Source organism: Onychostruthus taczanowskii, unplaced genomic scaffold, assembly GCF_017590055.1.
Source record: "Onychostruthus taczanowskii isolate IOZ18803 unplaced genomic scaffold, ASM1759005v1 scaffold49, whole genome shotgun sequence".
Lineage (NCBI taxonomy): Eukaryota > Metazoa > Chordata > Aves > Passeriformes > Passeridae > Onychostruthus > Onychostruthus taczanowskii.
Window position 1 is genome coordinate 1,280,901 of NW_024502458.1, and position 26,081 is coordinate 1,306,981.

At 40.0% G+C, this 26,081-nt stretch overlaps 1 protein-coding gene across 1 annotated transcript in view; it reads right to left on the reverse strand.

The window, feature by feature from the left end:
* The window catches only part of TRPM5 (transient receptor potential cation channel subfamily M member 5), a 38,038-nt gene extending 25,091 nt beyond the window's left edge, over positions 1-12,947 (reverse strand). Inside the window, exons 1-8 of the mRNA XM_041415127.1 lie at positions 12,831-12,947; positions 11,700-11,880; positions 10,457-10,623; positions 7,156-7,336; positions 4,710-4,774; positions 2,694-2,885; positions 1,256-1,358; positions 255-373 (exon numbers count right to left, since the gene is read on the reverse strand). Of these exons, the coding sequence (XP_041271061.1) occupies positions 255-373; positions 1,256-1,358; positions 2,694-2,885; positions 4,710-4,774; positions 7,156-7,336; positions 10,457-10,623; positions 11,700-11,880; positions 12,831-12,947 (1,125 nt within the window). The remainder of the gene's footprint in view (positions 1-254; positions 374-1,255; positions 1,359-2,693; positions 2,886-4,709; positions 4,775-7,155; positions 7,337-10,456; positions 10,624-11,699; positions 11,881-12,830) is intronic.
* Between the last annotated feature and the right edge of the window lie 13,134 nt (positions 12,948-26,081).

Sequence of the window (26,081 nt, forward strand, 5' to 3'; positions counted from 1 at the left end):
TATACAGATGCATTGTTGCTCTCAAACAGCTCCAGAAAGGGATGATGACCACTGAGTTATTCCTCTGTTTTTAGCCATTATCATACAGGGGGGCAGAAAGAAAAACAGCCTCAGGAAGGATAATGCCCCTGCCCAGTCTCTCAGTAGAGTGTGCAGGTAGTGGTAAAAACTGAAGCCATCTTTTGGCATGCTCCAGTGTCCTGTACACGTTGGAACATACACTGAGTGTCCTCTAAGGCAAAAAAACCTGGTACCTTCCACTCCACGTCACCATTAAATATTTCACTTTTAGCAATGTCGACCCTATTCCAGGCCACTGCCAGTTTCAGTTCATCCAGATATTCCTGAGCCTCCTGACTCTGACTTTTACAGGCTAGAAAAAAATAGGAAATGCAAATGAAGTCAGCACTTTATAGTTATGTTTAACTTAATATAGTATTGGTACTTTGATTAGCAATGCAAGTTCTCCTTCAGCTATCACAGATCTGTGGGTTGCTTGATCAGAAACCCTTCACAGCAATGGTTTCCCAAATTAAGAAACATTAATATTCAGATGTGTTATTTTTTTTCTACATGAACTCTATTAAAAACATTAAATTTAAATTACTTTTGGATATTAAGAGGGACTCTGGCCTGCAGAGGACAGGACTGGCTGTTGGTTTTGCCTTTTGTCAATTAGCACATCAGGAACAGAATGTCTTTTTTTTTTTTTTTTTTTTTTTTTTTTTTTTTTTTCCCTCCCATGCTAAGTTTAAGCTAACACAAACTTAACAGAAACTGAAATAGATGGGAGCACAAGTAATGTCTTCTTTCAGAAGATACAGTGGAGATTTCTTATAGGAGAAATGGATTGTCTCTGAAACAAAGGTAGTTTTGGTCTACTTGTAGGTTTTGGTTTTGTTTTCATTGAGGGTTTTTTTAATGGTTTAATCAGAATAATATACTGCTCCAGCATATTTTAGTTCTTTTATAGCCTCTGTTATTAAAAGAAGCAAGTCAATGAAATAAAGGAGTGGCTAAAATAGTACCATACAATAGCATGAGCTTAAAAAGCAAACACTAGTTTAAAGGAAGCTTACGGGAGCTACAGTAACTGCCACAGTTCATTTGTCAATAAACAAACAAAAGAACAGTGCATCAGAAATGAAATCTGATCCAACAGTCAACTGAATTTGCTCTGGAAAAAGAGGAAATATATTTATGGCATAGAAGTCAAGTAAGATAAACATTACAATGTTTGCTTATTCTACCTTACCTTTTACTAAGGCTTTCAAAATGACTGTGTCTAGTTCTTCTGAACCATCTTGCTCAAAGTTGTGCAGAGTTAGAAGATGCTGGTGTGAAATAATATTCTGAATCTATTTGGAGTCAAAACAAAAGTAATTTTACACATTGTCCTTTGGATGCACATTAGTGCCCACATGCCCAGTAGAGATCACCCAGACAGTATTTCCCAAAAATTTGTAATCTAGTTCTAAATCTGAGGTTTGGCAAGAAGGCCAATATTATTGGTTTCCCATATATAAATAACTCATAAGGCAAGGAGGGATTTTTGCTGCCTTTTCTAAGTGACCTACCAGGATAGGAGGAACAGAACTTAAATATTCTGATAACCAGAGCAGGGCTTTAATTAAAAGATCCTTCCTTAACTTACATTCTTATTTGACTCAAAATCACGTTATAGCCAGCATACCACTAGTTTCATTTTACCTCATCCTGCTTTGGCATTTAAGTTTTGCTCTCTGAGTTGTTTATTTAAAAGCATATATTCTAACTCTTCTCTGAGTAAAAGTCCTCAAATATTGATATATATATACACAGTACTCTTATCTTTCCTTCTGCTTCTCTATTTATTGAGTTTTCTTTCTCGCAGTGCAGCTGCACTGAGACTTTGTGAGCCTCTGGCAATATTGCTTCCAGATGCCTTTCATCCCCTTTTGTTAGTGATTTGGTAAAGTTGTTCCTAATGGAATTAATATGAAGAACTTTTAAAGCTGAGGATTATGGCAGGGAATGTGAAGGAGAAGTAAGTACCAGGTCAGGTGGAATTGGTTTATCTCAGAGGCACCCAGTGCTCTTCACACAAGGACAATCTCAGAGTGGGTATTTGTTCCTAAAAGGCTTGTGCAAGTGTCCCCCAAGACAAAGAGTAAAGAAGATCTCTGAATCTGTTTTGTCTTTCTGTTTTAAGAACAATGATATGTAAAGAACAAGTGATGACAATAGATAGGATCATTTCTAAACACGCTTCATTCTACTTAATTTATTCATGCTTATCCACAGGGAGGTTTCCATTTACCAGCTGTAGATCGTGAATTAGGTCTCTTCTGTCACAGCTGCACAAGCTCCACAGCTGTGGAGATAAATAATGCTTCGTGTCCCACAGAAGGACTGTCGGGTTCCTGGGTGCTGGCTGTTACTTGAGGAAGTAATTGAGGAAGGACAGAGCCCACAGTGTTCAGCTGAACTACTGGGGCAGCAAGTTTGCATGATCAAATGCATGCAAAAAGTAGTTTGCATGATCAAATGCATGGTTTGCATGACCACTTGATTTTAAATGCTAGAGAGGTATTCTACGACACCGGTGTCAAAGCACTGGAGTTCCCAAAACTTGTGAGCAGCTTCTTGCCAAACCTGTACTGAAGTGGAGAGGGCTTTGTGGACATGATGGCTTTTCAAAGACATGAACTCACTGTCACTGTCCACTGGAGAATGTCCTTCCACGAAAAGCTCTCTGCAGGGAATTTCTCCTTAAATTGCTTTTCAACAGCTTCTGGCATGATAAGCTGTGGGTCATTCATGAATGCTGCTAAGATGTCAGCGGTACCTCCAGACCCTGCTAAGATAAGCCAGGGAGCAGAATTTTCCAACCCGCTGCAAATTCTCTGTAGTTTAAAATAAGATTTTTAAAAATTCATAAGTGGAAAGAAAATGTTGTTCAAAAGAAGGACTTTTAGCAAACCAGGAATAAATGTGTACCTAAATCAGATTCACTAAGGAATCAGTCCAGACTCCTCTAAGCTATTAGGATTTTTTGAATTCTGTAGCAGGTCATCCATGTATAGGCCTCTGACTATGCTTCTTTTCATGACACATCTGCTGAGTAGCTAAGCAACCTTATTTGGACAAACAATGCACAAAATTTCTTTGACCCTGACGATTTTTTTTCCCCCGAAGTCTGTTTCAGCATATTCAAGTGCAAGAGAGTAAGCCTGTACAGAAATTATCAGCAGGCTTTTTAGTAGAGGTTTTTTTTTTTTTTTTTCTGTCTGCTAAACCTGGCAATATGTTCTGAAAATCAGGAATTTGCCTGTGGGAATACAACATTGAGCTACACGAAAAAAACCACTGAATCATAGCAACTACAAGAGTTAAAGGCTACTAATTCTATTACTTTTGCAATTATAATGAGTCAGGCAGGTTGTTGAGAGAGGAAAGCAGAGGCCATGGCATCATAATTGCAAAAATGTCTATTTGCTGCCAGTCTGTTTCTTCTTCTGGAGTTACACAAGACCGCATTGATTCAATTGTGGTGCAAAGGTTTTTTTCTTTAGTTTAGGTATTGAGGTTTTTTAAAACTCTTTGTAGTCTCTGGTGTGTATTATCCATTTTAAGAAATCCATTTAAGAAATTGGTATTCTAAAAAAGTGTGGCCAGTCATCCTTTCCCAGCAAAAGTCGGTTTAGAAGAACTCCAGCCAGTCACTTTTTGTCTTCCAGTCACACTGTTCTGTAAAACTTTGAAAAGAGGATTTACATGTCATAACATGGGATTTTTCTAAACCAAAGATACAGGAAACACTGCAATATTTAGTTTCTCATGAAAGAAAGGAAGCAAGATCATGAGGTGATATAACCTTTGTTTAAGCAGAGAGATTTCTAATATGAGTGTGTGTTTTAGTCCAGCTGACAAAAGTTTTGACAAGACACATGAAACTGAAACTAGAAAACATCCCCAGAAAGGAGTCATTATTCTGGAAAGGGGTTACCAGCTTGCATGTCACAGTCTCAGCACTTGGAAACCTTAAATTATAGTTAAATTATGTCTCTCTAAAGGTTTTCTAGACTGACAGGATTATAAAAAAGATAAGTAAAGTAGAATAAAAGTCAAAGACTATCTCCTTGTTAACATGTTCTTTAAGTTGTAGAACCACTCAGGAAAAAAATCAAAACTGATCCTTTACTGAGGAACACTTGGGATTATTATCAGGCAACACTCCAGTCTTCAATCCTACAATGTACTTTTGGTCAGTGGAACCAGGACACTCCCATTTTAAATGGCACATCCAGCAAACCTGGTCTTGTGCTTCCTCTGAGCTCTGGGACAGACAGTTGTGTCATTGTTGCTGAATAGCACTAAAAGATTCCTCTTTTTTTTGGTGTATGTTCTCAAGTTAGAGTATTTCTGTTTTGCTAGATCTGGAGCTCGTTTCTGTGGGTTTGTTTTGGGTTTGGATTCTTTCATCCCACTGGACAAGCTGGCAATGGAAGTTTTAATGATCAGTTGGTACCTATTCAAAAGTAAATATTTCTCCCAAACAAATACTGTCAAATTTACTATTAACAGAACTCAGTTCTTAATGGTGTATAGATGTGCATTTGGACTTCATGCAAAGTGCCAATAGATGTGTTTGCCCTACAGCCAAATTCTCCATTAATTACTTGGCATCAGTTAATTTATTTTTCTAAAGCTGGAAACAACTTTCTTACCTCAAGTGTGCCTGGTCCTCCATTCACCAGTAGGCAAAGCACAGGGATCTCAATGCTACCTGTTCCTGTAGAATAGAAGGTTCAATTTTTTAAAAAGTAACAGCTTTCATGAACCTATTGCTGTTTTGCTGACCCCTTGAAAATATTTCTCCCCTTTCGTGCTGTTTTGGTCTCTACATGAACCTGCAGAAGGACGTGGCAGGGGAAGAGAATAGCACTGACCTAACAGAGAGGTCCTGGCCTAGGATTCAGGACAAAGGCACCTTTGCTTGGAAATTTTGTGTGATCCCAGGCAAGCAGTCCAGGCTGTTCTGACCTCAGCTGCAAAATATGGATATTGGCATCTCTCTGTGTTATGCCACTGCTGGCTTTTCAAGTGATTTGTTTACTGCAGGGCTGTCAGGCTGGGGAGCAATGGAGCTGCATTAGGGTGCAGCAGAAGGCTGGTGGGTTGCCAGAGAGGCATCTTCCAGCAAGACACAGTTAGAGGTGAAAAGCTCTGTTTGTCCTGGGTGTTGTGCACGTGCCCAGTGTGTGCTGGAAGGGGACTGGAATCCAGGACAAAAGCCTTCTGAAAGGAGGATTTAAGAATGTGAAGAGGCTGACCGTGTAGACTGGGCAGGATGAGTCAGATACAAGTTGATAGGAGCCATGTATTTATTACTCTGCTCAAACAGCTTCATGTTTCATTCAGCACAGCCTGGTGTGGTGATTAATAATAACACAGTCTGATACTTTTAAAAGAAATATTAATGAAATATTTAACATGTCATGGTATTGGGGGAAGAATTGAGGTCAGGGTCCCTGTCCTAAGCCATCTTCCCACAGGGGCCGACAGAGTTTTGGATGGTTTTTACTGTAAATGCTGAATTCTGCAATGCAAAGGTGACTATAGATTGGCCTGAAGGAGCTCAATCAAAACTGTAGTATCAAGAGATTAATGCCTCTTTCAGCTCAAAGATAAAAGGCATTTGGTTCAAACAATTTTTTGATGTTTCCCTTTGTAGATCTCCCAAAACTCAGTACAGATCTATACTACCTATTTTTGTATTTCTTTTGAGATGACTACAGAGATAAGGTTGGACTGAGCTGTAGCCAGAATATGGTTGGTAAGAAACTTAATTTGTTTTAGTGAATGGCATGGCATTGTCTCACCTCTCTGACGTGATGCTCTTTGAAGAGTGACCTCTGGGACTACAGGTTCCTCAAGTATGGTTAAGGCTACAAATACTCTTCATTTGCCACAGATTTAGTTAAAAGTTAGCCAGAGGAAGGTCAGATGGATTTTGACTTTATTCTGCGATTCCATATATAAAAAAGTTATTCTTAAAGACTTTTAGGTCTTTTTTGTTGTTGTTTTTTTTTTTTTTTTTAAACAGGGAAATTCCACATGACCTTATTAAAGTGTTGTATTTCAGTAAAGTCACATAGCTTTGCTCAGCTTGTTTATAAACGAGCTTAAATGAATGACATTGGTTTTGTTAATACAAGATAACACTGGTACAGTATGTTCCAGCAAAGTATTTGTCATATGAATCAGCATTCTTTGTCAGAATTATGTTCCCCTGAGATTTGTTCAATCAGATTTGGTTGGTGAGCAGAAAGAGGCTGCTGTGTAACTCTCAGCACTGCAGCCTCAGGCTACCCTTTCAGCCTGCCTGTGGTCATTCCTATCTCAGTGACCAGGTAAGGTCCTTCAGGTGTGTTTGTGCTCTCAGGTACCTCTGTGCTACCACCCCGTGGGCTGTGGATATTCTATTGATGCACAAAGCTGTGAACAAGTGAGGTCTCCCTCCTGTTTCAGCTGTGCTAGCACTGCATGTATGACACAAACAAAGCAAAGGTAAGAAAAAAATGTAGCTCTGTTATCTCCTGACAACTGAGTTCTTTCCACAAATAGCAGTAGGAGGCCTGTCCAATACTCAGTTCTTATTCCAAAAAAGATCACAGATTCAGAGGGACATTAGATGCTACAGTGTTTACCTGGGATAAGATTTTATCCCAAAACAAATACGGCTTGAAATATTTCAGAGGGCTTTGGAACAAGTCTTTTCTTTCAGTGTGGGAGCAATTCAAGACCCTGTGTGTGAGAGGGGATAAAAGTATACAACAATGACTATCAATCTCTTAGAACCACCAGTAAAGGCACTTGAAGCTGGATTTATTTTCCATATGTTGTCTTTTAAGGCAATTTGAGCTGTGCTTTGAAGACCAGCTTTGAGCCTACATTTAAGGAGATGCAATAAAAGTCCAGATTTTCGCTCCAAAGAGGAGCAGCTTTCTCAACTTCAGAAGTTACCGTCGCCGTGCCTCTTACACGATGACAAATGTGTTGACTTGGTCTTGCCTCTGTGGGAGCTGGAGTCACCTTTGGGGGGTAACTAGGGCTAGAGCTAGGGCCAGGGCTCAGGTTATTCAGACTGGGTGGCTCCCAGAGCCTGCTTACCCCCGTATCCCGTGCGCTGCTCTGAGATGTACCTTTCCAAGGCGAGGCGGAGCTCGGCGGTTCCATCCGGCTCCTCCAGCGTGGTGTGGTCCACCAAAATAAAATGGGAGTGGTTGTGATCCAAGGAATACAGTGGGCCTTGGGTGTTGTCTTCTGAGTGGTAGTGTACAAGGCTTTCACTCTGGAGGGAGGAGGGGAGATGTCAGTGCTTTCTGCATGTTTTAAAGTCCTTCCTCTCCATTTCTGTGCTGTCTGCACCCTGACACAGCTCACCACCTGTGAGACTCTTTGACAGACCCTTAAAAAAGGGTGAAGATAGAAAAATCTGCGCCTTCTGGAAGTGGCCAGATTTGGCTGGAGTCCCTGAAGTTTCCCTCTTGGCCTCTGCAAAATACAGTGATATCAATCATCATCTCTGGAATGCAGGTTTTGGAATGGTTTATTGGACAAATGGAAAGGGGCCATGAGACCTGATAATTGTGTATGGAGATGTGAAGCCTCAGCTGGTGTAAAGAGGGGAAAACTATTAATTTCAGTAGTGTTTTGACCATGTTTAGACCAGTGAATGAGTTAGCCTGCTCCATGTCCCTGTCAATTTATACACAGCTTTACTTAAGTGACAGGGTTGTATGAAGTCTGATGGTTATTCTCAGTTTAGAAACTGCATTCTAGAACAGAGAGTGGCAGACAGATTTTAGAAAGGGGAATCCTCTTTTATTTTGAGCGAGTGGAGTTATATATTTTTTTTTCCTTTTTTTTCCTCACAAACTCATCTTCTAGGTAAAACAGAACCCCTGCTACAGTCTTTTGTTCTAAATATTGCACTACACATGGGCTTCTATATGTACACTTTTTCAAACTCCCCTTTCTTTCTTAATACATCTTTCTTTCTCTCTGTTGCCCATCCACTTTGATACATCATTCCAGGTTGTAAATGTCTGATTATTCTTTTTCATTTTCCTAATCATTTTCCTCTTGCAAGCAGGTAGATTAGCACAACTGTTTAAAATCTTGGCAGTTGTCACTGCGTATTGCATTTTCCCTGCACTAAAAAGCAGTAAACTTGCCTGTTTCTTTCACTTTCTTCTCTCTGTCTCTCATTCCTTGGGCAAAACTTCTTGACATAATTAATTTCCTTCAGATTTTGCTTTGACAGAGGGTGTGCCTCTTTTCTGCTGCCGTGTAACATTAATCCTCCTCCCTAAAGAGCTGGCCTTTGATTAGGACCCGGAGGCACAACAACCAGTTGAAAAAAGCCTTTGGGGATTTTCCTCTCTATTCCCTGAAAACGTGGAAGTGATCTTTCAATGGTGTTTAAAGCATACCATTAACACAGAAGAGATGGGAGGGTGTTGTGTATAAGTAAAGATATTATAAAAGAAAGGTTTTATGAAATGAGGCTTGGTTCTGTTGAATTACCAACTGAGCCTATAAGTTCCCATAAGAAAGAATCAAAGGAATAAAAAGTCAGTTAACAAAACAAACTATTCTAGTAACAGAACTGTTCACACCTACAAAAACAAGAATTCTGCCCCATGAGAATCTGTAAAAAATATGTAAACTATCCAAGAATAGAGAAATTTGATAAACATGTGAAAATGCCATTTACTAACCAATAAATTAAGTAGTATAAAACTACTGACCAATTAGAGTTGAACACAAGAGCTGTGAAAACTATATAAAAATTAGTTATGTAAATAAAAAATTAGCTTTTCCTACATAAAGAATCTAAATCCCATCTGCTTTACTACAACAGGAGGGATCCACTGATTTCAGGGCTTGTTTTTCTCCTTGCTAGTGGGGGTTGTTAGCCTTCTTTTATACAACAAGTTGCTTGTGTCAGTGCCAAATATAAAGAGAGTTGGGTTTAGATCAACATTCCTGTCTGTAGTTCCTTTGTCTTTAAGTTACTGACTAAAAACCAAAATATCTTTGGGTGTAAGCTGTGCCAGAAGTCATAGGGTCAGGAATGCTCTTTGCAAAATATCCCTTGACAAAAAAATTGGGCTTTAGTTGAGGGGGAGAAAATAAAAAAAGAGTGCACTTGTTTTGTAGATGCTGATAGGGAAAGATCCAGATGCATTTTGATCACTTAGCCTAGAAGGGAGGTGAAATAGTTTGCATTTGCAAACTCTCCTGAATGAAATTCACAAACACGATGAACCATATCCTTTCCTTTGAGGCCCTTTTGGCCCAGTTGCCACACCAATAGGTTAAAGTCTTCCAGCCAAAGAGTCCAATTCTTTCCTTTGAGGCCCAGTTGCCACACCAATAGGTTAAAGTCTTCCAGCCAAAGAGTCCCACCTGTAGGGCACACAGGTAGCTGTCATTGGCAAAAAACCAACCAAAGAAACAAAAAACAAACAAACACACAACAAAAAAACCCAAAAAACAAACAAAAAAAACCCACAAAAACCCCAACAACAACAACAAAAAAAACCAAACAAAAAACCATGACAATAAATTGCTGGTATGGTCTCTAGCTGGTATTTTCAGGCCTCTGTGAGAGAACAACTAGGTGTGAATTCAAAGGGCAGTCTGTCATTTGTTCTTAGCTTCTGTAGGGAATAAAATAGTACAGAGAAACTGTCATTCACTGCCATTAAACACCTGTTTTAGTGTCATAATATTCTATTTAGGACAGACTGTATATGCAGTGACAGGGAGGGAATGCTATTTCTTTTTTTTCCTCTCCACTTCTGTGTCCATTCAGCAGCAACACTTTCAGCAACAGTTTTGTTGGGTGAGGTTTTTTATTTGTTGGTGGGTTGTTTTTGTTTTCTTCCCAAGGACTTTGATCCCCTTGACCCAATTTGAGAATTCCCCATAACTAGGTGAAATCCTGCATGGTTGGTATTTTTGACCTGTTGCACTGAGCAAGTTTTTGTGTATTAAATACCAATTCAGTGTTTACTTAAAGAAGTTTGTCCTGGAATATTTCTGTGGTGTCCCATAACACAAAATATGCTTTTTTGCAGTATTTGTGTAATAGCTAGGAGTAAGTGCTGCTGCAGTAAGTGAACAAGGGAGAAATGCATGAAAAGTCACTTATTCTGGGATATTTTCTTGACGTTCAACCCTGTGCTCTTGCTTTGCTGATGCCTAATGCTGCCACCCGCTGGACACGGAGGGCACAGAATCATCCAACAATCCTGGAGCTGTTTCTGCTTCCTCCCAAAACACAGCTTAAACCCCACTTCTGTTTGTTTATTTAAAGTTATATCAAAGTCCCTCTGCCAACGACTTACAAATTTTGTACGGGTGCAGCTTCCATCGGAGCAAGAGAATAAGAGAGCAGTACCTTTGTGTTTTCCAGGATTTCCCTGTGCTGGATTTCCCTGAGTGAAGTTATTCCTATGGCAATCACGCTCAGGGTGGATGAGGTACTGGCCAGGGCAAGATCTCGCACTGCTTGCACCAAGTGCCTTGTCACTCCTACACGCAGAGCACTGGTGAAAATCCAGGCACCTGAAGTTATTTTTAAAAAGCAGTTAGGGACTTTCTTTGTATTGCAATGTGTTTGTGTGTCAAGTAGCATTACTTACAGTACTGGATTTAAGGTTTGTTTAAAAATAGATAAAGCAAAGACATGTCTTGATGGACTGCAACTTTTAGAATTAAAATACATGCAAACACATAAGACATTAATAAAGAAAACAAGAAGAAATTATGAGCTCAAGCAAACATTCTTCATGTATGCCATGATGCAATGTGGCCATCTTTAATCTGGAGTTCCTTCTCCTGTTCTTGTGTGTGGGTGTGTGGAGCGTGAATTCTTCAGGATAATAGAATTTACAGGAGTGTTGTTACAATGACAAGGAATTTGGAGAGCCCTAGGTAAACAGCAAGCTGGCCTTTTTCAAATATGTAACATGAAGAAACTGGGGATCTTGATGCTGCCCAGTCTGAAGTACAAAAGGCAGATGGAGATGGAGAATATTTGTATAGCACAAAAGTACCAAAAGGAGCTCTGGTAGAAAAAGCAAAATTGGTACAATCTTGTCTGGAGCAACGAAGCTAAACCAAGAGGTTGCTGTGAAATGCTCACAGATATTTTCTCTGTATTTTGCAGGTGAGAATGCAGAAATTAAAGCTAAACCAAGAGCTTGCTGTGAAATGCTCAGATATTTTCTCTGTATTTTGCAGGTGAGAATGCAGAAATTCTTATTTTTGACCTAAATTCACTCTTGTTGAAGTCAAATTGCTCTGCTCTCCTCAGAATTATTTTGTTACGGCACAAAAGAGGGGCAATTGTATTTGGCCCCATTTTGATGCTATATTTCTAGTATCACCTCTGAGGGAATAATATCAGGTAATTTCACAGTTCAGAAATGGTTGCCTAGAGTGATTTGCTTCAAAAGAACTTATTTTTGCTACTATTACACAATCACTTTCATTTTCAAAGGTAGGTTGCATTCAGCAAAGTCTTGAATTTTCAAAAATAATCGTGTGAGCAGGCCCACTGTCATTACCAGATCACTGGGGACTAGGTGTGAGAATCCATTAGGAATACAAATTTCTTCTTTAGAGCCTAAAGCACTCACCTGTGCTTTCAGCTGCCTTTATAAGTCCTTTCTTTAAGGTGTCCCGTAGCCAAGGCTTCATCTGAAAATCTTCTTCTCCCCCTACTAAAGAGATAACCAAATTGGGAGCAGGTAGCTTCCATTTGTTGAGCATAACTTCAAATATAATTCCAGGGTGAACGGTACTCTGGACCTTCATAAACTTCAACAAACACAAGAAAAGCCCAATGAATAACAGCAACATGAAAAAATACAGTAAAGAGTCTGTTCATGCTAAATGCAGAGGGAAATTATCATCAAATTGGATATTTAAGAAAAAATCATTTGAGCAAGAATTGACAGAGAACTAAAGACTTGAATTCATTTAGCAGACTTCTGTATAATTGCCGCCTCACTAATTGGGTAAGTTCCATGGGTCTGTGTTGCAGACTGACAAATCACACTCTCCCTTACAGTTTCCTCTTGAGCTGCCTTCAGATTCATGGCAGCCTAGGGAAGTCAACAAATTCCATAGGTGTTTATTGTTTCTTCAGAAGCTTCAAACATATTTGCCTGATTTCATATCTGTTTTTTGAGGGCACGTTATATTAATCTACTGCTTCTTCCAGTACTGTATATATTTTGGTTTTCTGCTTAAGTCTTTGTGGTGAAACAAAACCTTGGGGCAGATTTCAGGAATTTCTAGGAATTCCTTCTGCTCTAGTACTAACTTGTGCATGGGACTAGGGAGGAGGTGGGTGAGTCCATATACACCCCTCTCTGAACATCGGCAGAACAGAGAGAACTTTAAGGAAAACCTTTAAACTGCTCAAAATTATGTTTAAAATGTAAAAATAGTGATTAATTTTTGCTGGGTTTAACCAAGGAAAGGATACAAAGTGAAGGAAGCAGGGCACATGACTGATTTTTCTTTTAAAGGGAAGAGTGATCACCTGCATTTGTATCATGTAATTGCAAATCAAGTGATTGATTTGTGAATATTAGAAGGCCATGTTGTAGACCACACTCATGTTTCAGGAAAGCATGGTCCTTACTTGGGGTATAATGTGTTGCCTCACTCTGTGGCACATCGACCCTCACTGTTGGAGACTCTGAGTTTACTGCTAAGAACAGCAGTACTGTAAAAGGGTTAAAACTCCTCAGTGCCCATACCTTTCCATGATTCTTCCCAGAAGCTGTGAAGTCTATTTCTCCTATGCAGTATGGTAATTCTCTTTTGAAGGCTTCCTCTTTGTCACTGCTGCAGAGCTTGGTTTCCATTTCCTCCATTGAATCCGTAAGGTGATGGAGCACCAATGGACCAAGGTGTTCACTGGGATGACAGAAAGTTGGCAAATGAGAAGCCATTTAAACTGGAGAGGCCACAAAAAACATTAAAATTTATGTAGATGAGGTTTTAGTCAAATGTTTTACTTTTTTACTGTCATGCCTGTAATGATTAGCTAAAATTGGTGGTCTTTGTACCAAGTGTCAGATGCTGTATACAGAAGGCAGATTCCACACCAACACTATGTAACATAAGGTCTAAAAATGCACAAAGAAATAAGGCTTCCTGAACTCTCATTCAGCAGACAGAAAACTGAGCTGCAAAGTGCAAAATCCTGCAATCTCAGAGGCCAAAGGTGACCCTGATTCTACAAAAGAGGAAGAGGAGTCTCAGCCACCAACTCTTTCAAGCAAGAGTGGAGCAGTGTCAGTGAGTGTCTGAGTCATGGTTTCTTGCTGTCACTGTGCCTCAGGCTGCTCTGACCCATCTCACCTGACGTGAATGCTAAATAACCCAGTGGTGACGTTGTTTGTCTGGAGATGCTTTAGGAGAGGTTTACTCTCAGCTTCCTGCAGGAATAGGCTGTTTATTTGTGAGCCCAGGTATTGGAGGCCAGGCTGTCCTGGATCAAAGGTCATACAGCAAGAGTTGCTCTTCTGCATTACATGAGACACTGGAAAGGTCTGCCTTTTCCTGTGTTCCAGTTTGACAGAATTATGGCCTGAAAAATGTAGATTTGAACTTGTATGCCCTATTTTGATTCTTTTCAAAACCAAAGCAATGAAATAGCTCTCTCCCTTCTGCCTTCAGCTGCATGTTGAACTGCATAGTCTTTAAAAAAAAAAATCCTTGTGACACCAGCAATGGTAATCAACACTGCATTAATTTTTATTTCCTAGTCTGATAAAAAAAAAATCCTTGTGACACTAAGCCAGCAATGGTAATCAACACTGCATTAATTTTTATTTCCTAGTCTGAGAGCTTTGCTGTGGGATTGAGAGTGTGTCAAACCAGCAAGTCTCTTGTGGCTCTGTTAGGATGCTCCAGTAGAGGGAGCAAGCCCTCCAGCCGTTCCCTTGGGCTGGGAAGCTCTTGGGAAACTGAATCCCAGCTGCTTCACCACAGCTGCCTCTGTATTTTCTTCTCTTCTGTCAGCTGTGAAATGTTGCTTTTTCCTACGAGTTGCTTTTTTCTCCTATGATCTGCCTCTGAAGAGAGGCTATGGGCCCTCTCATGATTTGCTTCCCCTACAGCCATGTCACACTTGGGTATCCAGCCCCAAACTCCTGTCAGAGATCACTGCTTCAGAGATTCTTGTTCTCATTCTCCCTGCCTGCATGCTGCTCCCTTCTGGAGAGAACAGAGTGACTGCTGTGAGCACTGAGATACCAGAGCAGTCTGGTTAAGAGTCTTACCTAAGAGAACTTCTCTTGGCTCTTCAATAGTGGTAATCACAGCAAAGCCCACCTTCTTCTCTGTGTCCACTTTTCCACAGGAGAGCTGGCTTTATCTCCTAAGAGCGTTGAAAAGAATATTATGGGGAAAATAAATAATATAGAGTAATAATTACACATTATTTATTATTATTTATGTAGAAATCACTTTCTGGAACTTGACGACAGAACAAAGGATTTGATTAGGAACAAAACTACTGAGGACTGAATTTCCAGGGTACTGTAGTCACTGTTCATCACTGTCCTGGATAGTACACATTTATTTATAGCAACACACAAGCAATGAACTTGAAATAGACAGCAATTTACAAAATAATCCAATGGTTAATTTGTCCTCAAGTGGTTCATTTTAAGTCCAGTAATCTGTGACTTCTCTTTTGGAATAAAGAAGCTAGGCTGCTAAGATTGATAGGGTACATTCTTGCATTTGGGTAATTAATTTTTTTTTTTTTTTTTCAGAAATAGCACATTATTTTTTTTTTCAATTTAGGGATTCTGGCTCTCAATGGTAATGAAAAACAGTGTAGGAGGTAAAAATAGGTAAAATGTGGAAACAGAAAGTTTGTTCACAAGCTTTTATAAGGCTGGGAAGTGAGGAAAGCACCTGTTAACTGGCAGCTACATGAGGAAGAACTTCTTTATTGTGCAGGTGACCGAGCACTGGACAGATTGTCCAGAGAGGGTGGGGGGTCTCCTTAGTGGAGATACTCAAGGACCATCTGGACACAATCCTGTGCCATGTGCTCTGGGATGGCCCTGCCTGAGCAGGGAGGTTGGAGCAGATGTCCCACTGTGGTCCCTTCCAACCTGATTGCTCTATGATTCGGTTTTATTATGAACATTGCAGAATCCTGGTGCATGAGAGCTGTACATGTGGCTCTTAAACACAGAGCGACCATGTCTGATGTTTCCTTACCTCCCCCTATAAGCTGTCTCAGCCTCTGCAGTGTAACCCTTCCCTGGTAGGGGCAGAATCAGCAAACACTGCATGGATCTGCCTGGGGGCTGCACCTCACCTTGCCACCACTTTGCTCTGCAGTGCAGCTTCACTCCCCACCCATCAGTCAGCACATGGATTGTGTTACATCCCTGATGGGTGCTCAGGGCAGGATATCATCAGCCCTGTCATTTCCTCCTGGATTGGCAACACTTCTGTTCTTCAAAAGCATGGGGGTATCTCACCCAAAGTGCTCTCACAAGCAAAGTAAGCATGGATCAACAAACTGTGTGATATAATTAGGGTTTTTCAGAATAGCTGCCTCCTGGGTTTAATTCAGTCTCGTTTGGCTTGCTTTCAGCTTTCACATGAGTCTCTGGTGGTTTCAGGGGCTGTTGCTCTGAGACTTGAGGCTGTACTGGATTGCAAGTGTGTCAGGTCACAGTAATTGGGTCAGGTCTCTGTGCTGGCAGTCATGACATACCACTGCAGTCAGCTCAGCCGTGGCCACTTTTGTCACTGCAACGTCACACTGTGGGCTTTAATTGTGAGGCTGGGATAAACCTGTGCCTTGGGATAGAAGAGACAAACAGCCAAAGGAGGAGGAGAGTCCAAGCACTTTTTGGATGAAAACCAATGGGGGATATTTCATAATTTTCTTGCTTTACCTATACTATTTTTGATTAAACTTTTTAGAGATTTCCAACATTTCTTTTATCCTGTTATTTAAAGGTTTTTCCTCTGCATTATCTAAGACAATGCCATTGTATTAAATTTAGTTAAAGGATTACTTAAAGCCAAGAAATCTGAAAAACTTCAGGGGTAAGGAAAGAAAAAAAAAACCTCACGAAAATCTTGTCTGCCCCAACATGTGCATTCATATTTTAAATTTTGTATATGTATCAAGAAATCTTACTGTAGTTCTGGTTCAGATTTAAGTACATGCATTTCTATTTAGGCTGCTGCTACATATCTAAGTTTGTAGGTCAAATTCTGTCCTAGATGTTCCATCAACTACAAATGCAAACATCTATGGAAAAGAATGTACCTCTAATGATTACCAGATTGGAAATATAACCTAGGAAACTATTTCTAACTAGCAAAGCAAGTTAAGACAATTATGAGGAAAAGACAATTGCCAGTTCCACCTACATCTGGAAATGTGAGTCAATGTCATTTACATTAGGGATGGCCTGGTTAAATCATTCCAGGTGACAGCCAGTCTTGTGAATCATTATTTTTTTAACCTCATAAATGGGAGTTGTAAGAGTTGTATCATTATATAAACCAGTGATGCTGGAGCTTGCAGGTCCTAATGCTATTTATTGCTTCCTTTTGGATGGTCCTGACTTTTGATTTCAGCACTCAAGGTTTCTGGGATGTAGGAAATTGTCAGGGAGGCATCACTTCAGGGAGCAGTTGTGATGGCTCTAGGGAAGCTCCACAAGGAGAATCCTTGCAGAGATTCCTTTCTAAAGGATTTATTTAGAAAAAGTGTTGAGATCAGGACAACAGGGAACTATTTTGACTCCTATGTTCCCCCCTTTCTAGACTTTCCTCTGCCCCTCCCCTGCCATGCCTTTCTCCTACAGCTTCTCTCACAGTATCCCCCAGCTTTCCACTGTTTCTTTCCACCTACTGTCACTGCCAGCTACTCCACTGTGAATGTGCATCTCTACTTCCTTGTGTGGTAACACAGGACAGGTTGTTCACCTCCAGAGGGGTGAGAAGAATGTGGGTCTGCTTCACCCTCCCTTCAGATTTTAACCAGGATTAGGCTGTGTCCGTGGAAGGAAGAGAGGTCAAATTTGAGCCTTTCAAACATGTCTTTTGAAAATGGGCCCAGTCAAGGGATGGTTTGACCTCGGTTGTTGTCTTCCAGGGCAGTGGTTCCATTAAGAGAGTAGGTGTGTGGCAGTCATCAGCTCTCATGACTTAGAAGCACCAAGAATTCTCCTTCATACTTGAATGCTGATCAGCAGGCTGGGGCACACCCTGACTCTGAATCACATCAGATTCCTTCACCCACTCATGGTGTACATTTGAATATATAGGTGAAATGATTAAATATAGTAATGCAGTGTGGTTGATGTTAAACCAGTCACAAAGTCCCCCCTGCCCTTAGCTTCAGTGGCAGATGAGGCAAACCTATTGATTTATTAACTTTAAAGTATGCTTTCATGTGCAGCAAAAGAGAACTACACCAGTTCCTGTGTCCTTGCTGGTGCAGGGTGAGCTAGCAATCCCAGCAAAAAAGAAGCCTCAACTATTGGTCAGAAAAAAAGAGGGCTCACACAAATTGAAGTGAGTAGTAAGGGGAAAAACTCCCTGAAGACCAATGCAATGAACTTCACTTGGTCAGGAGCAGTCAGCTTCCAACACAGGTAACGGGATCCCTTCTGCTGAACTGCAGCCCTGATGGGAAGGATCTGAGGGTTACAGGCAGAGCAGATGTGGGCAGATGTGAGTAATGCTGTGCTGAGGGAAATGACACCTAGGAGAGCTTAAACAGCCTGTGTGAAGTGACTCAGCTGTTCATCAGAACAGCTTTAGCTGCAATATCATGTTTGGATTTGGGTGCCAGGCTTCAGGGGAATTACAGATCAGCTGGAGCAACAAGAACAGCAGAGAACTTGTGCTAAAAGAGAAGGAAAACTTGGACAAATTAGAGTTGTGCTACCAAAAGCAGGGATAAATGCAGGGAGGAAAAAAAGATAATTTAATAGTCTGCCAGTGCAAAAGGATGATAGGAAAGATTTGTATATTTGTGGTTAGGACAGCAAGGAACAGGCTTAAGAGGAGAATGGTTGTGCAGGGGCAGAGCAGTAACCACACTGAGAAAGACTTCCTTGGAAAGAATGAAAGCCTTACTCTGCTGGGTAGGGAACAAGGAAAGCAACCAGACAGCAGCCCTTGATTGCAATGGCATCTCTCTGTCATGACCCAAAGAACTTGACCTTAAACCCTAAGAGCTGGATGTGCAACTGCAGCTCTGATCCTTGAGATACACATACACTTATGTAACTTTTTCAGTGGAAATGCTCCTGCTGATCTTATTGCAAGTACTCCAGGAAAACTGCATCAGTGAGTTCACTGGGCCAATGCCAGCAACAGTGTGATGGAATTATTTGCTTCAATAGTAGCTGCATTTTCATTCTTAATTTGAATTAAAACTTACTAAATATAAAGAACAAAGCTGATGCAGAGGATCAGAATAAAGAATACCGGAGAAGTGAAGGGCACAGTAAAGACTGAAAATGTCATATTCAGTTTCAGCATGTGCTTGAAAAGTGAATTGGATGGACTTTAACTGGTGTGTACATTTAAGTGTGAAGAAACAAAACCAGTACTTAAATCAGGGTTAAATGCAGTGGAGAAAGGGAGGTATAACAAGGTATTAACTAGAATCCAGGAAGGGAAAAATATCTATAATTGTTGTGGGAATGTAAAATATAATGTGAAATAAAAAAAGTATATGCTATGGAAAATAAATGCATATATGTGAGAAAAACTGATGTACATACATCTGTATGCAATTACAAACATTATCTTATGTTGCAGATTTGAAAAACGTTTCTCAGGAATTAGCACATTCAAATTCCGCTAAGAATGCATGAAACATTTCTGCATCACAGCCTAATGACAAAGCAGAATCATCTGCCGTGATTGCCAAGGAATTGCTAAATAAAGAGTAAAGACCTGGGGGTGGTGAAACACACCAGCAGAAATCATGGCCAGCTGTCCTGCACAGCGATTTGTCAGGCCTGTAGCAAATAAATCTCTGGGCATGGCACAAATAGAAAAAGGGGATAAAAGAGACACGACTGCCAAGGCAAGTCCAGCTTGAACGATGCTGTGCTGCACTTCTCTCACATTCAGACAGGAGGGTTAAGGAAAGCCATTAACTGAGGAAGATAAGACCTGGAGGGATGCAAAATTGACCTGTGGGAAGGTTTCTCCATAGCGTGGCCAGGACAGAGAGAGAGAGAGGCTAGTTCAGCTCAATAACCTCGGGAATGTGTTCAGTAACGAGAGCTTATATGAGTTTGCAGACACAGGGCCAGACAGGAAATCAGGAACTTGAGTTAAAATCGTGGGGAGAAGTGAAGCATTGAAGTGTCCCAGTAGAATAGAAGGGGTTGAAATTTCCAGGTATATTTATGTGAATTGGCCCCACTAGAAGCTTTTAAAAGCATCAGGGTTGACATCTTCCTTTCTAGAACTGCCGTTGCTAAAGAGCACTCTGTCAAGTAATTCCTCTTTTCTGTGTCTGTGCATAGCCCAAAATCAGAACAACTGAATGAAGAGGGAAAAAATGATTTTAAAATCCCCATCAACAAAAGCAAGCTATAAATAGATGTGTGGGAAGAGAGTCTTGTTACTGAAGCAGTGTAGGCTTTGTTTGAACATTTCAAGGGTATGGCTCTGGACCTGGATCCTTCCTGCAATCGCCAGGATAACGAGGATGTGAAGCAAACTAACTATTTAAAGGAGTCTTCCCGCTGTTTTTAGGACAGTGATGGTGCTTTGGTTTGGGTAGGGTTAGCACCGAGTCTTTAACAAATGAATGTGCAAAATGCTAATGCAAATATAGGTACTCGGTCTTTTTTGTTTCTGTCTTCATTTGCTTAACAAAGTAAAGAGGACCAGAGGCTATTTGAATAATGTACTTTTAGTGAATCTGCAGAAATTTGCATATGGATATCAGCCAGCAAATTTCATAGAAGTGGATTTCTTCTGTGGAGAAAACCTGAGAGGGTGGAGAGGTGATAAAAGGGAAACGTAGATCCGGGGAAGTGAACAATGTAAGGAGCAGATGGATCTGATGAGAGAACAACTCACAGCAAGGCTGTTGGATGCAAATAAAGGAATTGGCAGGGCTTGCACAGCACGCTGTATAAGGGCTGTGGGGGAAGGCTGACACCGGCTCCAAATGCCCCTGGACCTTCCCTGCTCCGTTCCCACAGCATGGCACGTTACTTTGAAGCTGTGCCAGCACAACTCCTTGTGTGGCCCCGCAGTGAATCAGACTGAGTTCACATAAAAATAACTCGTTTTTGCCAGGTCATTTTTCAGCAAAATCAGTTCACTGATGTGGTGTACATCATGCTACACAACTCTCTGGGAATAATGTGTTGAGAAACTACAGCCATAGTTCATACTGAAAGAAAATACAAGAAATTTGGGGTAGTTCCAATTCAAAACAAGTGCTTCAGGAAGGGCAATGCACAGACAAGGCAAACAAAACCAGAATTAAAATTTTAGTTGAAACTGGATTGTGCACGGACATGGGTAAATAAATACTGTTAAAAGCAAAGGACACAAAAATACAACTGAAAGCCAAAACATTAGAAAATAAAAAGGACTGCCACTTGGGAAATGGAAAGACTTGAAATAACTTAGAGTGGTTTTCCCCAGATCAGCTTGTTAGGATCTTAATATATCACACTTGGAGAATCTGCAAAAGTTCACAAATGTTTCTATTCATGCCAACAGCTGACTTCACAAAATTAACTCCTACCATTAAGCTCATACCAATGTTTACAAGCTATGCTAAAATAATCTCTTTACTTTCTTTCCAGTTTGTCATCTGTGCAATTTTTTTTTTCAATTTCATGCCTGTAGACATGCATTCTTGTATGGAAAAGAGCTGTTTTTACAGTGGAAAAAACCCCTTTGCTGTGTTTCCTTGTGTGGCTACTTTCATGGTCTCATGTTTACAACAGCTTACTCAGTGCTTCAGGCAAATTTTGTGAGCTTGAAGGGGAAGTGTATTCAAAACCAAGAAGCACTTTTGCATAAGCTGTATACAAAATATACACTGAGAATGCAAAGCCTTAGGAAAATGACTTAGTTTGCTTTTCCTCTTAAATATAACAAAACTGCAGACACAGTTCTGAAGTTAGTACATTGTGTACAAATGGTATTGGCAAATAGTTTATCAAGTGTTCTAAGTTTTCACTTTATTAGACACAAATGCTCTCTCTCACTTTTCCATTAACTGCAGAACTAAAGTTGCATTTGGATGTGTCTGTGACTTGCAGGAAACCTTGGACCTAAGCACCTGAGTTCACTGGGTATGTTGTACCTTTAGAAATCAAACTCACTGAATACCCTATGATTTTGTTTTTTAAATCTCTTTTTCCCCCCAGAAGTTTGGGGTTCCTGCACATAGCAAGCCTGCCAACGCTGGATTTTAAATGTATGCCTATTGCTCACTAAAATTTTGCATCTCCATCCATTTTCATTTTCTTTTTTCTTCTGGATAGTACTGGTGTTTAACCCACAGTTGCAGCAAATCACAGCCAATTTGCTCTTTGGCTGTCTGTTAATAAAAAAAAAAAAAAAAAAAAGGCAAAATCCACAAGGATGAAAGTGTAACTTCCAGCTAATGACAGAATTCAAGCCAAGAAAAAATTAAAAAGTCACTTCTACACTTGCTGCACCTCTCATAAAACAACAAAAAACTACAACTGTATGGAATTATGCAAACAATGCAAACTAATACAAGGTTAAGAAGTAGCTATAGAAATGTGTAATTTCTACTATTGCTATCAGTATCCTGCTTCCTATTCCACATTGACTATGATTCTAATATTGATGAAACTAAAACATATGTAGCTGCATAATAGTAAATATAAAAGTGAAATAGGTTACATACTCACCTGGGGGGGTACTAATTGCCAGGTATTGTTTACTTTTATGAAGATCTTAAAAAGCCTGTTTTGAAGACAATACAGTACTCTGAGAATGCATGTACCTAATTCTATTGACATGAGCAGTTCCCTTGAGCTGCCCCTTAGAACCAAGAAAGAAATTCAAAGTTGAAATAATTTACCAAAGACCAGGATGGTTTTGGCTGTTATAATTTATTGACTTTATTTTTCAAAATTCACTGGGCTTTCCAAGATGAAGAGTTAATGAAGAATAAATTTAGCCAAACTCTGGTTTATCAGCATTTCTGGCTGTGTTCTCTGTGATCCTGACTGAATATAGAATCTTTGCAGACATTGACTGCCTTTTATCAGAAACCATCAAATAAAGGGGGCCTTTTCTGCCTTAATTCTCTCATCCAGCACTTAGATTATCTGCTGTTCTAAATGCAATCTTATAAAATTTACATGAAAAATTTAGAAAAGCAGATATTGGAACAGACACAGATCCGCAGACGTCATCTGCACCCCAAGACCTTGGCAATTGTCTTCAAGGGCTGAGGATGGGAACAGCAAATACATGAAAGAAGAAGGCAGAGTGGCAGAAAGAAAAGTTGTTAGTGCATATTCACATCCTAAATTCATGGGGCTGGTGGGAGAATCCCACAGTGCAGGAGAGCAGAGGTCAGGTGCTCACCTCTGCACTCTGCTGTCCAGGAGCAGCTGTATGGCAGATGGCTGCCTGGCTGTAGCAGTGCTGCAGTCTGCTAATATCAGGCCAACACAGCATGCAAGGTTCAGCTAAATACCTGAGCCTATTAGGATTATTCCTAGTGCAAGCTAAAAATTTGTCTGAACAGTGGAGAGTGCACTAGTGGAATGCTGCTGATGTCTAATTGAAGAGCAGGGCAAATACAGTAAATCAGCTACCATTTATCTGAGGAAACCAAATTACTGAACAGAAAAAACACTGCTGAAAGGGACTGCGGACAAAGGATAGCAACAAATAACTTGTGAAATTACTGACAGAAATTATTAAAGTTTTATATATACTTCATTATTCAGGGGGAAGAGAGAGTGGCAATGATTTGTGTATGCTGCTGATGATTACTGAAAAATTATAAAAGGGAAAGAAAATGTGGATTAAGCAATGATCCCTTCTTGGATGAATCACAAGCATCTCTTAACATATGTAGAATATTTTGTGATCCTACCTGCTGGCTGTCCTCTGCAACAGGCATGGCCTTGTACCTGCAGGGCTGGAGATGCACTGAGGTGGCTTTTATTGGCTGCTGTTCCCTTTTCCTGTTTGGGAAGATGAAGATGTTGCCAGTTTACCTGTCACACTGGTCCCTATGACAATTAAAGTAAACGTTGCTGGTGTAGGATGGTATCAATAGCTCTTTGGGATGGAAATAAGCTCTGTGAAATGGATGGAGATGCAAATAATTAGCACTTCTCTTCAGCAGTGGAGGAGCACAGAGGTATCAGGAGCAAACAAGCAGGAGTAGACTTAATTGTGAATGTATTTTCTAAATTACCTTTTCAAATTTTTGCAATAACTTGGATGTTGAGTAAATGCATCAGTAACTATTCCTTCATTCCCTTTGAGAAGAGTCATGTGCTTTCCCAAGCTACAGAAATTTAACAAATTTCCCAAAGCACAGGTTTGTAGTCATGGTGCTTTCTTAATTATTTAGGTTTCCAAAGCAACTGTTCACTTATACTCACTGATAACTTCACTTGAAAGTGAATTTGTTTAAGGATTTGTTCTGTATTTAGAGTACAAAATTGCATCACAATGCTTCCTTAGGTTACTTGCCTGTGGGCCTTTCTTGATATGTAACAGACCACATTTGGTATAAATTATTGCAACTCAGTTGACTGCTGTGAATAAAAGATACTTTGAAGAAATCAAAGATATGTCCAACTCTTTCATGATTACAGTAATGTGTTTCTTCAAATATTTTTGTCCTTCACTATTAAAATGAGTGGTATGATTCCTATATGTTTGTACTGGGGCTTTGGGTTTTCTTGCATGAGCTGATATATGCCATAAATATTCTCCGTCCTTAAAACAGATTTTGCTATTTTCATAGTCTTTATATTCACCTTTCTTCTGCGAGTGTGCATTCCTTTGTGCTTTTGTTTCTAAAACTGTATCTCTGATACATTATCTGATATGCCTTTGATGAGACTATAAAATGACATAAAGCAGTCAGATATCCAAATTCGATCTGTTCAAGAAAGCAGCAGATTTTGGTTTGTTCACAATGAGCCATGTAATAATTCTGAATTGCTTAAAAATTTCCTTTGTACATCTATATGTCAGGACTTTTTAACTATCCATGTTTCTGTAAATGCTTATATTTCTAGGAATATAATTGTGTTAATATCACAGTCATAAAAAGTCTTTGATCTTCATTACAGCAGAGACAGTTGCTTGAAGTATAAAACCCTGAAATGAAGCAGGACCTTAATCAATAAATGTTCTCTGAAAGTGTTGAAGTTAGTGGCTATTTTTGTCCAGGCTTGAGTAATGGTTTGTCAGAAAGCAGAAGGTGCTGGGACTGTGGAAGTCACAGCCCAAGCAGAAGATTCCCTCCAATTCACAAATGAGTTGTTTGCTCAGTTTAATCTAGAGTTAATGAGCAATTCTGCTCAATTAAGACCATCTCAGTCCCTCCTGGGCTATGACTCTGCAAGTGTCTCTGTTGAAATCCTGCATGGCTTTATCTTTCTAAGTACTATTTAAACATCAGGATGCTGCCAGGTTAGTTTTATTTGCATGTTCTCCCTTCTGCTCAAAACAGGTGTGTTTATTATTAACCCCTTCCCCAGACAGTTCCATTAACCATTCTGGAGAATCCTAGGAAACTTGCTGGCCTCTCTGACCCATCATCACACCTGTACATCTATCTCCCTTCCTGGTAGCCTTCCTGCCCTAATGCCAATCTGCTAAGAGGGAAATAGTTGTTGTATGAAGATTCATAATTAATTACTACCTTACAGATGCTTCAGATTAGAAATTTTGTAAGCTGCCAAATGCACCTGCAAATTCATGCCAGCTCTTTCCACTGCCTTGCTCACCCTGCTAGTGTATGTGCAATGAATTATCACTAACATTCCTTTATCTTATAGGGTGGAACTTTCATTGGAATGTTCACTGCATTAAACTGTGTCTTCCAACATAACATTTGAGGTTTTGCATCCTCAGCAGCGTCCCATTTCTCCTCCTCTGATTATTAAAGCCAGCCACGGATGTGGTGATGGGCTGTATTTGGGGGAGGGGGTGGAAGAGGGTGTGTGTGCAATGGCTGGCCTCTAACTTAAAAAATCAGGGCTATCAGTGACACTGAAGTGTTTTACCATGTAGCTGATAAGCCAGGTAAGTCTGTTCACGTGGTGAACTTTCACCAAGAGCAAATGCAAAAAAGAATCTCTGTGTGACATACAGCAAGTTATAGCATTCATTCACGTCTGTGTTTCCATTCAAAACATGTCTGGATTAGGAATTCCAGTGTTCTTACTGCTATCTGCACACCAGAATTTTGTGTAGTGTTTCAAAGCATCCCTGACTTTACAATGACTGTTCCTGCTTCTCTTCTTCCCCAGCAAATCCGAGGGCTTGACCTGCAATCACATTTATCATCACTGCTACAAAGGAGGACAGTGCCATTATCCCATTTACAAACTGACAATCTGAGGCACAAATAAGAACAATGTCACAACAGAGGTCACACAGGAAGTCTGTGGGAGAACTGGGTGCTGAACTCTGCTCAAGTCCGAGGTTAGAGACTGAAACTTTCCTCTTTGATGGGGGACTGAAAATACTTTCATAAATTCAGTGTATTTACAGGAATTTGATCCTCTCTTTGCCAGCTTCCTATTATTCATTATTCAACTATGGATAGTGTATCAAGTTAGTCCAATTATTCTTCCTTTTTTGTAATGTGAAAAATATTTTTATTTAATTTGACATTTATTTGGTAGGAGGAATTACAAACGTTAGGAAAATCTTTGTCTATTACAAGAAATATCTACAGAAGAAAATGAGGCAAAACATCTGTGGTCGTCTAAGTCAGACCGGAT